We start from the raw sequence: 15,680 nt of genomic DNA on the forward strand, positions 1-15,680 counted from the left end.
CAAATCATGTGGGCTCCATGGCACTTCAATCTCAGGCTTCTGATTGACATGGAGCAGAGGAAATGCATAACTGAATAGCTAGAATGATGGTGCCATGCTCTGGGAAGCTTGACATTATGCCAGCCAGCCAAGGCCACAAAGGTACATGCATGGGTAATTACTTGGTTGGCATTATTAATCCTGTTAGTAATAAATTACATGTTGACAACTTTTAATAGTGGAAGATTTAAAACATACAAAATAGACAGATGAATATCATGAATCCTTACGTACCCTTCACTTATCTTCAACAATAATCAACTCAGGACCGAGCCTATTTCATTTTGCCCCTACTTATTTTTCTATTTTCCATATGATTTTGAAGCAAATCCTGGCTGTCATATCGTTTCATCCATAAGCAATTTAGTAAGTTTCTCTGAAACAGAGGTTTGCAAACTCTGGCCCATGGAGCAACCTCCTGTTTTATAAATAAAGTTTATGGCAGTGCAGTCATGCCCATTTTAAACCTACTTTCTATTCTCCACTTTCCACAGAGACCCTATGGTCTGCAAAGCCTAAAACATTTACTATTTGGCCTTTTAAGAAAAAGTTTGCTGACCCCTGCTCTAAAGAATAAGGACTTTCCAAAATGTAACTACAGATAGCATTATCACATCTCCAAAATTAGCAATAATTTTCTACACAGTAACTTAAAATTGTTTAAGACTTTAGGACTTCATACCTCTTAAAATGCCTTCTTATTTTTTTTTATCTCACTTGGATCTTAATGTCATTAAGGAAAACCTTAATGTCATTTAAATCCTTTTTGCAGTAGAAAGAAAAAATAAGTATAGAAAGTTTACAAGTGATTTCATCAAAGGTATACAACTAATAAGCAATTTAAATAAAAATCTTCTACTGTACTGTGGCAGGGTAAGGGAAAGCTTGAATTCTATAGTATGTGAATGATAAATTCCCTGTGTATTTCTCAGTTGTTCCATTTTAGGAGTAGTTGACTTGAAGAACCTGCTATAGGATATATATTTCAGACATGACTTGGAGTTAATTTAAGGTGAGCCTCGCTCCAGTAGTAAAAATAAGAGTTTTTATATTGAGTGAGAATTCCCAAGGAACCACTCTGAGTTTGAAGTGCTATAGTGGCTGGAGAAAAATCTACTTACTGGTAATCCGGTTTCCTGGCATCTTCCTTAGAAAAGAACATGGTGTATTATTTTACAGACTGAAGAAAAAGGGTGAAATGTGAAGTGTGGAGATTCACTTCAGTTACACGAGTATCTAGAATCTATGGGTCATCCCAGCTTTTTTTTGCCCCATAAAGCTGTCTGTAAACAAAATAAAAGCCAGAGTTTCTTATGAAAAACCTGATAGCATTTTTATTAGTCTGCCCATGAGATAATACTCCACCTTTGGGGAGAAAATCCATGAGAGCACATCTAAGTGGGAAATAGTCACAGAAAATCTAATCGTACTTCAAAAACTATGAGAAAATTTATTTCTATGTATGCATGACCTGACAATTTATACAATCAAAGGAAAGCTTGCTTATGTTTATAAACTGACTTTCTTCAAAAAAAATTTTTTAATGTTATTTTTAGTTAGACAATTATCTCCTGGAGAGTGGGCCCATTGCTGGTTAATTTCTTTTATTTCTAAGACCTAGAACTGGGTCTGGCAGGGCGTGGCACTTAATGTAAATGGTGTCAAATTATTATTACATAATGTCAACATTATCAGTTTAGGTATGAACACAGTCATGTTTCTAGGAATTAAAAAGGAAGCTTTCACCAGATAATAACTTTACAGTGGAGAATCTTGGCAGACACTACCTTAATCAAGTGATCAAGGTAACATCACTACTGATAAAGCATGTGGATATTACACAGCCTGAATTGGGTAAATAATGGCCCCCAATATCCAAGTCCTGATCCCTAGAACCTGTGACTATGTTATATAGCAAAATTTATGTGACAAAGGGATTTCATAGACACAACTGAGATGGGGAGATTACCTTGGATTATTTGCGTGGGCCTAGTATAATCCAAGAGTACATATGAGAGGAAGGCAGAGAGAGATTTTACTCTGGAAGAGGAGAAGGCAATGTGATGACAGAAGCAGATATTGGAGTGATGCAGTCACCAGCCAAGGGATGGTGAAAGCCTCCAGGAGCTGGAAGAAGCAAGGAACAATTTTCCCTGGAGCCTCCAGAAGGAACAAGTCCTGCCAGCACTTTGATTTTAGCCCTGCAAGACTCATGGCAGACTTCTGGCCTTCAGAATTATAAGAGAATAAATTTCTGTTGTTGTGAGCCACTAAATTCAGGTAATTTATAATAGCAATAGGTAATACATTCCCCCTGATATGTGATGAGAAGAGCACCTCACCTCTATAGTTTTCTCCTCAAAATCCATATTCCCAGTCTCATAATGAAAAGATATCAGACAAACCCAAATGGAGGGATATTCTATAAAATACCTGACTAGTTGTTGGGCAAATAAGTTTGTGGAATTTGTGTTGTTTGGTTTTTCTCACTTTTATTAGAAATGGCACAGCCCATGTGAGGCAGCTGATTGCCTTCATGCTTGGGAAGGGGCTTGGTTATGCTAATGTGTGCTGGGGAAAGGCTTTCATGCAGGAAAATTTTAAAAGGAGGAGGAGACCACGTTGTTCCAGGAGAGAGGGGTCACACGGTTGGAGGGGAGGAGGCAGCCAAAATGGAAGCATACAGAGAGGACCAAGTGAGGCTGGTCAGGCCTTTGATTCTAGGGAAAAACTGGAGAAAGTCAGTGGCTTTGGGAGCCCTGAAGGGAAAGGGAAGTGTTTTCCCACTGTGTGTATTTCTTGCCCACTGGGTGCAAGCTAGGATTAAAGATGATGGTCCACCAGTTCTTGGCTCTGTTGTTTCATTACCATCTGTCTGAATCAAATGCAAACCTGCACTTGCCAGGTGGCTGTGATGGTGGCCACAGCTCTTCAAGAGTATCAAGATCGTGGAAAACAAGAAAGTTGGAAAAACTGTCACACAGAAGAGGAGACTAATGAATCATATTGATTAATGCACTGTGGCATCTTGGACTGGATCCTGTAACAGGTAATGACAGTAGTAAAAAGACTGGTGAGATCTGAATAATGTGTGTAGTTTAGATTATAGTATTTTACCCATGCTAACTTCTTGGTTTTGTAAATATCAACAATAGGGGAACTGGGTGAAGGGTATATGGGAACTCTTTGTATAATTATTGCTAAATAAAATGTTTAAAAAGGTGTCAATCCCAGCACCATGTTGTCTTATCAGATCTTTTATCAGAGGTGTAAATAATACAGGGATGTTTCAGGGAGTCTAGGCCCTCACTGATCATATTCTTCCAAGAGAGAGGAAGAATGATTTGGAAAAGGAGATGACTGAAGTGCCACTCTCTATTGTCTTAGGTGCATCTTGGTGGTACTAATACCTAACTGTCCAAGAGCATAAGCAAGAGGAAAAGGCCTCTGTATTTTTATGGGTTGAGACTCCATGGCATAGAACAGTTCAGTGGTAAATAATGTTCTTTGAATTGATTTGACTTGCCCAAGCTCACTGAGCAAATGCAGAAATGGAATATAAGTTGTTTAATTTCCAGGTATATGGTGGCTGGGCAAGAAAATTCAGCTCATTTATAATACTTTAAAAATACATATATTTTATTTCAGCCTCTATAACTTTCCTAGAGTTGACCACACTTTTCTGTCCTTCACATCCTGTCTAACTACTCAAGGTTCAACTCTGGTTTCTAACACTCTTATAGTATTTCCTTTTGGTTTTATTTGTCTTTTTGGTGGTTTTCTCTTCTTCCTCTCCCCATCATTCTACTTACCAGGTATTATCTATTGCTACATAACAAATTACTATAAAAGAGTAGATTAAAACAAAAATACATTTATTAACTCACTGTCTCTCTGGGTCAGGAATTTGGGTATGGCTTGACTGGTGGCTCTAGCTTGGTGTCTCTTGAGATTGTAGTCAGGATGTCAACTGGAACTGCAGGCATCTAAAGGCTTTACTGAAGATGGAGGCTCCACTTCCAAAATGACTGACTAGCTGTGGACAAGAGGCCTCAGTTCTTGACCATGTGGACCTTTCCATAAGGTCACTTGAGTATCCTCACAACATGGTAGTTGACCTCCTTCAGAGCAAGTGATCTATGAGAGAGTGCATGGAGGAGCTGCAATGTCCTTTGTCACCTAACCTTGGAAGTTACACATTATCACTGTGGTCTCATTCTGTTTTTTAGGAGCCAGTCACTAAACATAGCTTACATCCAAAGGAAGGGAAATTAATCCACTTCTTGAAGGAAAGAATATGAAGAGCTGGTAAATATATAAAAAAGCACCATATCACGTGTCTTCTTGGTCTTGGTCTGACTGAGAGTTTGGTCTTTCACTCTAGACCAGTGTTTGTCAACCATCGGTCTGCAGAACAGTCCACCAGAAATTTTGTGTCAGCCCGCAAAAAAAAGTTAACCATTCTGACGTTGTGTGAAGATTATAGACCCAATGATCTTAGTTGAATTTGGTTATGCTCAGGGTGACTTCTGCCTTAGCAGTACTGGAAATATTTTTCCTATTTTCACTGGTTCCCAAGTGTGAAAAGGTTGAAAACCACTCCCTAGCCAGGCATCCCCAAACTACGGCCCATGGCCATGGCCGCATGCGGCCCCCTGAGGCCATTTATCCAGCCCCATGCCGCACTTCTGCACTTCCGGAAGGGGCACCTCTTTCATTGGTGGTCAGTGAAAGGAGCACTGTATGTGGTGGCCTGAGGGACAGTGAACTGGCCCCCTGTGTAAAAAGCTTGGGGTCCCCTGACCTAGACTGTTTCTGGGCATCTACATTTACTCTTACAGCTTTGTGAGGATCAAAATGAAACTTGACTTCTTCTTTCAGTAGAAACGCCCTATGTCTTTCCTAAATTTCCAAGCCCCATGAAAAGTCACAGAGTGTTAAGAAAAGAGAAGGGAACTTGAAATGATCCCAGCGTTACAGGATCTGGATATAGTCATCTGTCTCCTTTGTTCCTGCTACAGCACTAAAATGTGACATCGCTGATCCTTCCCAAGCACGGGCGTTGCATTGTTTTCAGCAGCTTCTCCACAGTACTGTCACAAATAGAATACTAAAGTTATGCTCAGTACTCACTGACTTTCACCACATGACCTCCTCAAAGGTTAACATCACCTGATCCTCGGTGAGCTTTTCCCTATTGCATTCGGAGTTCCAGTTCTCAGGAGTCTTCTTATTTATTACTTCTCTGCTCTCCAACTTCAGCTCTTATTTCCATTGACATTTTTACTTTCCCTTGTTTCTATAGTGAACTCAGTACACCTCAAACCAGATGCAGCATTTCTCTCCACAGTGGCTTCCCTCTTGCCCTTGATCTTTATTCTCTGAGTCACGAGCCTAAAAAATAGAATTCACCATCTAGGGTTTCTCCATTGCTTATATTCCCTACCTTTGTAATAAGATTTTGGCCCCTGTATAGTGGCAAAAACAGTTTACCTGCCATGCAGTCTGGGACAATTTCCAGCTATTATCAAGGATATAAAAAAGCCCTGCTTCAGTGGCTCTTCAATCAGCTTCACATTCATCCAGTTGCTGGTTCCATTCTGCACGTGAAATTCCTGCTCTTTTCCTTAACCTGTTCCCAGTTCCTGTCCTGGTTTCTTAACATTTTCTGTCAGATATCCCTAATACATAAAGCAGCACATCTCAGACTTGAATGTGCTGGTGAATCTCTGGGGATATTATTAAAATGCAGATTATAATTTAAGAGGTCTGGGATGGGATCTGAGATTCTGTGTTTCCAACAAGCTCTCCGGTGATACTCATGCTGTTGGCTCAAGGACCACACTTGGGTATAAAGGGCCATAGCCGCAACTTCCTGAATGTACTTCCTTGCTCCCCCTTTCCCCCTGCAGAAGGAAAATCACAAGCACTATTATGTTGTTATGATCTCTGAATCACACACTGCCTGCATCACTGTACAAAAGTGCTAGAATCCCCTGGTGAACTCATAAAAAATACTGATTCTTGGGTTTCATCCCTGGGGATTCTGATTCAGTAGGTCTGGGGTAAGGCCTCCAAACTTATATTTTTAAGAAGCATCCCAGGCAATCTTGATGATTTTTCAAGAGTTAGGGTCATATAGGCTAAAGTGCAACTGAAAACTTAATGTAGTCTTCTCCAGCAGATTCAATCTCACTTATGTCTCATTTATTGCTCCCCTCCAAACCTTGTTCCAGGCAGACTGTCTCTCAAGTAGACCCAGAGCATCCCCTTCTCTGTACTCTGGTTCCACCTACAATTCTACCCACTCTATAATAATTTAACATGCCTTTGTATGCTATTGTCACTACCAAGAATACCAACTATTGAAAGCCACAGCTAAGGAACTTCATCTCCACTCTTTTTGGTCCTGTTGAGTCCACCTATCCTCCCAAGTTCTACCAAGTCACTGCCTCCTCATACTCAAATCCCACAGAAAATCCACTTTTCTGGAAGAATAGAAAATGTGACTTGCTAAACTGAAATAGAATAAGAAGTAACATCCTTGCTCTAACACATACAAAAGGACGCTGAGTCACACTTTAATTCTATTCAGAAACCAGAGCCCCTGAGGACAGGGACTTTGTATTGTATTTGTTCTATGTCCTTTTCATAAGTCAAAGACATTTCATGCTCACCATTAAGTAAAAAACTAAGCAAATGTCAAAATATGTTTGGCGATCTCCTGGAAGCTGACGCATAATAGTAGAGAAAGAAAGAGTCATTATGGCCAATTAGTTGCAATGACATCAAAATTCTCTAATTAGTGTTGAAACATCTTTGCTCCCAGAAAAAACGAAGTTGAACCTCAATGTATCTTCACTCCTAAAATACCATTAGAACAAGTCTCCAGGGCTATATGGAGCACATAAGGCTAACACCAGCCCTGACAAATTAACATCTATCAGTATCAACTTAACTTACACGGGAAGAAACACTAATGGCCTAGTTGAGGCTGACTCAACAAAGAGGGATATCTAAAGAAATAATGGGAAACAACATCCAGAAGTTCTCTTTGTGAGCTGAAAATATATCTCTGGATCAAATCGGGATGGCCTTTCTGGACTTGTAGCCATCCCCTGCCCCAAACCATATTCCTTCTTTTATGACTGTGTACTAGGAGCATTCTGTTTTCTCTGTTCAAAAGGTTCTGCCAAACAACACTTAACCTTTAAATCAAATGCCATCTTCTCTGGAGAAAAGGTAGTTGTTTCGTCCTAGGGAGGGGATGAGATTTAAGTTGTGACTTTTTAAAAAAGAAACCAGAGTTTATTTCTATTTGAATAATACTCAAGGAAGTTTCAGAAGATTAAAAGGGCCTGACCAGGTGGTGGCAGAGTGGATAGAGTGTCGGACTGGGATGCGGAGGATTCAGGTTCGAGACTCCGAGGTCACCAGCTTGAGCACGGGCTCATCTGGTTTGAGCAAAGCTCACCAGCTTGGACCCAAGGTCGCTGGCTTAAGCAAGGGGTTACTCGGTTGCTGAAGGCCCATGGTCAAGGCACATATGAGAAAGCAATCAATGAACAACTAAGGTGTCGCAACGAAAAACTGACGATTGATGCTTCTCGTCTCTATCCGTTCCTGTCTGTCTGTCTCTATCTATCCCTCTCTCTGACTCTCTCTCTGTCTCTGTAAAAAAAAAAAAAAAGAAGGTTAAAAGGCCCAAAGATATGGGATTTAATATAATAGTATAGCCAAATGCTTGCTGTTGCTGCCTCTGTTTCAAAATTCTCAGAATCACTCTGGTCAGCTAGATGCCTTGCTAATTCTTCTAGTCCAAGAGGGGCAAACTCTTCTGTGTTTTCACATGATTCATACAAAGTTATCCCTCCAGTAACAATGACATCAACAATGATGCCAGAAGCAATCATTGTCATTGAGAGAGAGAAAGGTGAATTATCAGGAAAGAAAGCCACCACAGCAATTTTGAGAAACAAAAATATTACTCCAGTATAGAACAAAAAGATTGCTTGTAGAATCTACAAGGAGTGAAAAGACTTTCTTGTGTTATTTTTTGATACCAAGTCCTGTCTGACTATGAGCTAAGCAGTTGAAATCGTGACGGGTCTTATAATAACAGGTTTCTTCGTGTTATTTTTCTCAAGCTCTTGCACAGTGCCTGGAAACTGGTGGATGCTTGATAAGTGTCTTTCCAGTAAAGGGAGGAGTTTCTGGTTCACCTGTTTAAGTAGGACTTTTTGCTATTGATCTGAAGTCAATTGCTCTTCTGACCTTATTGGGCTTTTCTATAGTAAAATCACAATAAAAATAAAGTAAAAATTAAAAATCTCTCTCAATCACAACAATAATATATTGCTCACAAAAGTTAGGAAATATTTTTTCACTTCTTATTCATTTTGAAATATCCCCTAATTTTTATGAGCAGTATAGTTATAGTTAGAGCAGCTAATACTAATTGAGCACTTACTATGTGCCAAATATTATGAAGTCTTAACATGGATAATTTTGTTTAACTTTACAAATTACCTTCACTTTAAAGATAAAGAGCTTGAAAACACCAAGTAATCTGCCAAGGTAATAAAGGAGGGAGTCAGGATTTAAGCAGCGAGTCCATACACTGTGTTAAGATATACTAATCAACACCGCCCTGCTCCTGGTTATTGCCTCATTCACTGGTGTTGCTGATCTCTGCTGAGAAGCTCTTCCCCCTCCAGGCATGCTGCATCAAACTCTCTTCTGCTGGCTGAGAGGAGCATTGGCCCTTTGGGTTTATAGGAGCATGGCGACATTCTCAGTATTGTAACCTGCTACTGAAAATTTCCATGACAACACAGTTGGAGATTTTCTTGTAGAGATCTGACATGGTGATGAGTGCAAGCTTCTTTGTTCCTATGGACCCTGGAAAAACAAACCTTCAATGGCAATACCTGCTAGTAACTGACTTCCTGTGATGTTCCCGCGATGGAGCTGGCTCCACAGAAGTCTTGAAGCTGTACCCCCGTAATGTATTATAAATTGTTAGCTAAAGATCTAAGCTCCAATCTAGTAGTATGTCCTCAATAAAGGTTTTCCTGACACCCTGTCCCCTCTACGTTCTTTCCACACCTTAATTCCTCAGTATTCTGTCTGCAATTCCTTTACAGTTCATTTTTGACTCAGGGTTTAAGAGGAAATTTACTGTAAAACGTGGCAAGCATTCGGTTAAAAAATGCAAATAATTGCATCAAAATGACAATTCATGTCATGTTTAAATCCAGCGAGAAAAGAAAGACTCATTCTTCTGGAAAAGATCTTTGAGAGTTAAGAATGCAGCTGGCTCCTGATTTAATTTCTCCTGGTAGAAGGGAAAGAATGGCCTGGCAAACCCACAAGAAAGAGCATGTGTATGCTCTGCTTCTGGTTTTCCCAGAAGTCAGTTGCTGAAGGTTTAAAGCATGAATCCCATGCCTAGTTTTCCTTAGGAGTATCCCCACTCTTACAGGCAGTGGGAAAGCTGAATGGGACAGCTCACACGCAGACAACCTGTGCATCCGTGTGCATTTAATTCAGAGATAGACTTCATTATAAGGCAAACCTTACTTATCATGTCATTCTAATGTATAGGGAAAATGAGAAAATAGGATACGAGTTCAATCTGAATTCATGGGCATATGAATTCATGAGTTCAATCTGAATTCTGGAAATCAGAAAGATTTCCAGTGGCTTTTCAGAGTGCTAGCACCACTTATTAAATACCTACCATCAGTGCTGCGTCTTAAACGAAAAGCCAAATGTATCTGTTAAATCCCAGTGAACGTTAGAACCAGAGCCTGCTGGTGGGGAGCAGGCGACTGGGCAGTGATTGAAGTGTCCAGCAGGGGGCTGGCATTCTCTGTCTATAAGTAACCCTGGTTCCTCTTCAGAGTCTCAGCTCAGCTAGGCTGTCGTTTGCTAGTGAAGCCAGTGACGTGCGAAGCATCCTGCCTATAGGATTTGAGGCTTTCTCAGTGCAATTTTTTTTCTATCCACTTTAAACCTTCAGGTTCTAAGTATCAGGAAAGACAGGAAATGCCATGTGAAAATAGAAGACCAAAAGTTCTTAGTTAACTGCAGTGAGGGAAACTCAGACTGGGATGGAGGTAGAAAGAGTTGATACAGAATTATTCTAATTCTAAGCCTTTTTTTATGGACTGAATTTAGAAATGTAATGCATTGGTCATGTGAAGACCAGAGCAGAACCAGCATTTAAATGGTGACAGACAGTTCTGAATGCCATAGTCTATGTGTACTCAGAGTATTTTTATTAAAGAAGATAAAGAACCTAGCAGAGATTTTACTCTCATCTTCACCCTAACTGCAAAATCAGAAGTTAAAGAATAGCATCTAAGGGCACCTTTTAGGTGGAAAAGAATCTAGAAGATGGCGCTAAATGATTGCTTGCCTCAGAATGTGTTCTGCAACTTCTCCAATGAGAGTGGGGCGATCCCCATGGACAAGGACTGGTTCAGCCGGGGAATCCTCTATGTTATCCCTGCAATTTATGGGCTCATCATTCTGATAGGCCTCGTTGGCAACATCACCCTGATCAAGATCTTTTGTACCGTGAAGTCCATGCGGAATGTGCCAAACCTGTTCATCTCCAGTCTGGCTTTGGGAGACCTGCTCCTTCTGGTAACGTGTGCTCCCGTGGATGCCAGCCGGTACCTGGCTGACAGATGGCTGTTCGGCAGAATTGGTTGCAAACTGATCCCCTTTATACAGCTTACTTCAGTGGGGGTGTCTGTCTTCACACTCACGGCTCTTTCTGCAGACAGGTAAGTACCCAAGGAAAGCGACATTCTGTCTGAGGGTGCTAGATGCCTCGGTAAATGAGCTACCACTTTGGGACAGACGGAGCTGTTTGAACAAAGGGAAGTTTTTCTCAAACTCAGATTCCCTTTCAGGCTCGTTTTTGTTCTGGGGATGACTTCTTGAGTTTCACATATTGGTTTACGAAAGAAAAGTGGCAGGGAAAAGAGGGGGCCAGTGAGAAAACAATCTCAGCATAAGGTGGAGGTGTATTTTCTGGACACAAATGAATTTAGCACAGCATTTTTCTAACTGCTCCCTCCCTGCAAAATTAGTTGACCAGTGAAAAAAAAATTACAACTTATAGAGCTTGAAACCCCAAGCAAATGTTTCTTAGAAGCAATTCAAAATCTTCAGAGAACAGAAAAGCCCCATTGAATTTCTAATTCAAAATATTCTTTCAGACGTGACCGGCAGGAGGAAATAAGTGGCATTTCCTTGAAATTCATTTTTCTCAGTTGAACTTCTCTCACAGCTGATTTTGTATTTGGCTCTCTGTAACTGAATAGTTTGTGCGCTGGTTTTCCTAAAAATTTCTTAAGTAAAATCAAGCATTATTGGACTTATTTTTCTGGAGAAAGCTCCATTCAAGTTAGATTTTCAATTTTAGTATCTTTGGTGATGTACTTCCATATACAGTGTCTTTGGAGCTTTGTGTGGGGGGCAGGGCAGTCAGTACAATGTTTGAATCTGGTAAATATACATATTTTTGAACTGCATTTTTTGTGTGACTCTATTGCTTAACAAGTGCTACTTATTCATTCTTAAAAATTTATATTCATTCTTTAATACCTGCTTGCATTAACCACTCAGGAAATACCTCCATGTTGTTCACACAAGTTACTGGGCATATCTTATGTACTTCTGAGCTCTAGAAGCTGGACACAGTAATGAATAGACTCCAGACACATCATAGACCAGATGGTTCAATTAAGAAAAATTGGTCTAGTGAACCAAAGACTATACATTTTTATTTTAAAATTAACTGTATGTTATGGTGTTAAAGATATATACAGATTTGAAAGTATACCAGGAGAAGTATAGAAGCAGCTTTGAAAATTTATACTCTAGAGAAAATGGCCCTCATTTTAATATATGTGGTGCTGGATTCTCATTTTGTAGAGGAACAAACAGTCCCCAGGTGATCTGGCTTTGATGAGTAATGCACAAATAAGATAGTGTTATCAGTATTTGTAGACATGTGTTTATACTTAGCTGCCTGAAGTACTCTGCTCAGCACACAGACATTTTCAAAGACTGAAAACAGCCCAGAAATGAGATTTGCGCATTGCAAATCTGTGGGGACAAGGTCTCTCCACCCCCCACTCCTCACCTCCAGTCTTCTGTGACCCTGAACATTTGTCTACAAGTTACTAATGACTACAGGCAGTTTTGGGTGTTAATTCAGGACCGGCAAACTTTGGACCTTTCAGAATGTCTAGGGCTCATTACCAATGGTCAAGACACCTTAGGATGAGGGAAATTTTCTTGCTGGGAAGATGAGATTTTTGTTTCTGGGTTGTGAATGCAGTGGTACAGATGGTGTTTACTATCTTCTTGGTGGGGTGGGTTGGGGAGGACACAAAGGAGGGTGAGGGCATGGGATGTAAAAGTGTAGCTGCACAGAACTCCAAATTCGCCATCAGCAAATAGATGCTTTCAAAAACTGGGTTGCACACTTTGTCAACTCTAGTGTATTCTCAGTGAGTTCATAGTTATTGTGTGTCATTCCCTAGCCCAGAAATTACTATGAGTTCCCATATAATTAACTTTTTGTGTTTTTCTAAGGTTTAAAAAGGCTGATGGATCACCTGACTTACATACAGGTAGTGCATTCAACCAATTTCAACAAGAATAGGGATTGAGCTATGTAAATAATGTAAGACTGACTTATCTATTTATCTCCTTTTTAAAAGCTGTTGTAGCCTTTTGCTAACCTCACGGGGTTGGCAGGTCAAAATGTATATATCCACACATACAGAATATCTATTTTTTTTCTTCAGTAAGGTATAATCTATATACAGTAAACTGAACAAGTGCACAGTTCAATATATGTTTACATGTGTCTATATAACAACATAACTACCACCCAGATGGAGATATGGAACAGTTCCAGCACGCTAGGAGCTTCTTTTATGCTCCTCTCCAGGTAATACCCACCTCCATAAAAAGATAGTCAGTATTCTGAGTTCAACTACTATAGATTATTTTTGCCAGTTCTTTAATCTCATATAAATGGACTCATACTTCTTATGCTTACAATTATGTTTGTGACAATCATCTATCTTGGTGCACATAGCAGTGATGTGTTCTGCTTAATCATCAGGTAGTATTTCATTGTGTGAATATACTCAATTTACTTATCTAGTCTAATGCTGATGGAGATTGGGTGGTTTCCAATTTGGGGTTGCTATAACTTTCTCTGGATATTGTTATTCATGCCTTTTGAGATACATATGTGTTTATTTCTCTTGGGTATATGCCTGGGAGTAGAACTGCTGAATCATAAGGGGCATATATTTAGTAAATATTGTCAACGAGTTTTCCAAAATGGTAGTCTATAGTGAATAGATTGGTAAAAGGGTGAATCGGAAAACCCTCCGAACACTATGATCATCACAGTCATTGGGGAGCTTTATAAATATACAGATTCTTAACCCCCACCCTAAATGTACTGAATCAGGGCTTGTGATGTGTGAACAGACACAGCAATAACCATCCATCCTTGCTCCCTACTGCACATTGACCATCATTGCCAGTACTCATCCCAGCTCCTTTGTGCAGTCTTTCCCTGCCCTAGGTGAACTTGAGTCTTTGTTAATATGAAAAGAATAACATCTTTTTTAAAAAGGTTTATACTTCTGCCACTCTGTCAAAGGGAGACTTCAAGGCAGTCCCAGAAACCAGAATTCTGGCCTTTTCCCGGCCAACCAATGTGATGTATGGCTTAGAATGGGCATCAATAACCTTGCGCTTTAGGCTTTTTTTCTGCCTAAGAGGGAGTCAGACTGAGTTACTTAACTCCCTGACCTTAGGTGAATTATCTATAAAATAATAAGGTTGAGCCAGATTATTTCAAAGGTCCCTCTAAGTTTTAAAATTATATCTTTTTTTTAATTTGTCATTTTGCCTATCATTTGGAATCTGGCTCAAGCCTCCTCCTTAAAGGCCTAAGTACCATTTTAGCTCAAATTTCCTAACCCTCTTCTAAACATGAGATTTATTATCTGAGACATGAGTTATCTTGTGATGTCTTTCACCATGCTTTTTTGAAATGTTTCATTCATTTTTCTTTTTTCGCCTATAACAAACTCATTGCTTTAACTTGTCAAGCAGATTATTAAGAATGTCGAGGACAGATATTTCTTATATATTCTTAAATATTCCACAGTGCCTCACATGGTTCCTTGTACTAAATGGGTGGTCAATAAATATTTATTAATTAAAATTATAGTTAGTTAATTTTTCCTTCTCATTCTTATTATTCTTCCCCATTTTTTGGAATTTATCTGAAAGCATACTCTTTAAAATGCATCATACAGTCACATGCTTATTATTTGTTCCTCTCTATTAAGCTCTAATTATTTAGGTTACTAAGAGAAAAGTTATTCTATTTGAGTCAGTAAATAAATATGGGGGATAAATAGATAGGTAGGTAGATGGAAAGATAAATAGATAGATGGGAATATGGATGGGTAGATGGATGGATGAATGAGTGGATGGGCAGATGGTGGACAGATGGTTGAATAGATAGGTGAATTGTTGGATGGATGGATATATATTTCACATAATGGTCTTTCCTACTAAATGCTCATCTCTGTACTTGGTGTCTCAGTATTGTGTAAGTAAAATTTCAGACCTGAATTGGATCCTCAGTAGGAAAAGGGTAAGTGCAGTTTGTGTTTTCTTTTCTAGTAAGTGTAAAGTTTAAAGCTGGATTTAATCTTGACAGCATATAATGCCCAAGTTATGTTGTGCCTGCTTCAGTATCATTATGCAGTGTTATTTGCTGTTAGAAAGGAGCTTGGAGAATGAGTTCTAAGTACAGATAAATGTAGCAGTTCCATTGTAACATGGTCCTTGTTTGATCCCACAGAAGACTGTTCGTAAGTTCCCTCTCCCTTGTGATTTGGAAAGCATAAAGGAACAGGAAAGTATTACATTTATGCAGACTTCTTGAAGTACAGGTTATTTTAATTAATTGCCAAGAATTTTTGAGATGGTATTGTTTTCAGCCCTTCCTGATACCTAGAGCTACATGGTCCAACATGCTAGCCACTAATCATATGTAGTTATTTAAATTTAACTTAAATAAAACTAAAAATTCAGTTCTCATTCACACAAACCACATGTCAAGTGCTCAGTAGCCATATGTTACTCTACTGGACAGTGAAGACAAAGTACATTTCCATCACTGCAGAAAGTTCTATTGGACAGTGCAGAAGAGAGTTTGTTCTTTGCCTTGGGCTCCAAATTTCTTTCTCAAGATCCATGTTAGCTGCTCTCACTCATTGAGGGTTATCAGGAATTCTTCAGATAAGCAAATATCAAATACCTCTCAACTGCTCAGGCTCTAAGTCTTTAAAATACCTTTTATTGGAAGACAGTCAAACATGAAGAGAGAAGAAACCAGACAGCCCAACACAATCAGCAGCCACAGGCTTGGGGAATTTAGGCATTCTATTGCTGAACTTTTGGGACCTTCTGAAGAATACACTTGGAGTTTATTTGCCAGGTCTGCATTATGAACTTCTGTCTGACCACTCCATTCTCTTTGGCCAGGTCCTCTTCCACCCACCAGCCTGTCTTTA

At 39.5% G+C, this 15,680-nt stretch overlaps 1 protein-coding gene across 1 annotated transcript in view; it reads left to right on the forward strand.

Annotated features, from left to right (window-relative positions):
- The first annotated feature begins 10,091 nt into the window (after positions 1 to 10,091).
- Positions 10,092 to 15,680, forward strand: part of GRPR (gastrin releasing peptide receptor) — a 39,271-nt gene continuing 33,682 nt past the window's right edge. Inside the window, exon 1 of the mRNA XM_066357077.1 lies at positions 10,092 to 10,835. Coding sequence (XP_066213174.1) covers positions 10,441 to 10,835 — 395 coding nt within the window. The 5' untranslated portion in view covers positions 10,092 to 10,440. The remainder of the gene's footprint in view (positions 10,836 to 15,680) is intronic.

Source organism: Saccopteryx leptura, chromosome X, assembly GCF_036850995.1.
Source record: "Saccopteryx leptura isolate mSacLep1 chromosome X, mSacLep1_pri_phased_curated, whole genome shotgun sequence".
Taxonomy (NCBI): Eukaryota; Metazoa; Chordata; class Mammalia; order Chiroptera; family Emballonuridae; genus Saccopteryx; species Saccopteryx leptura.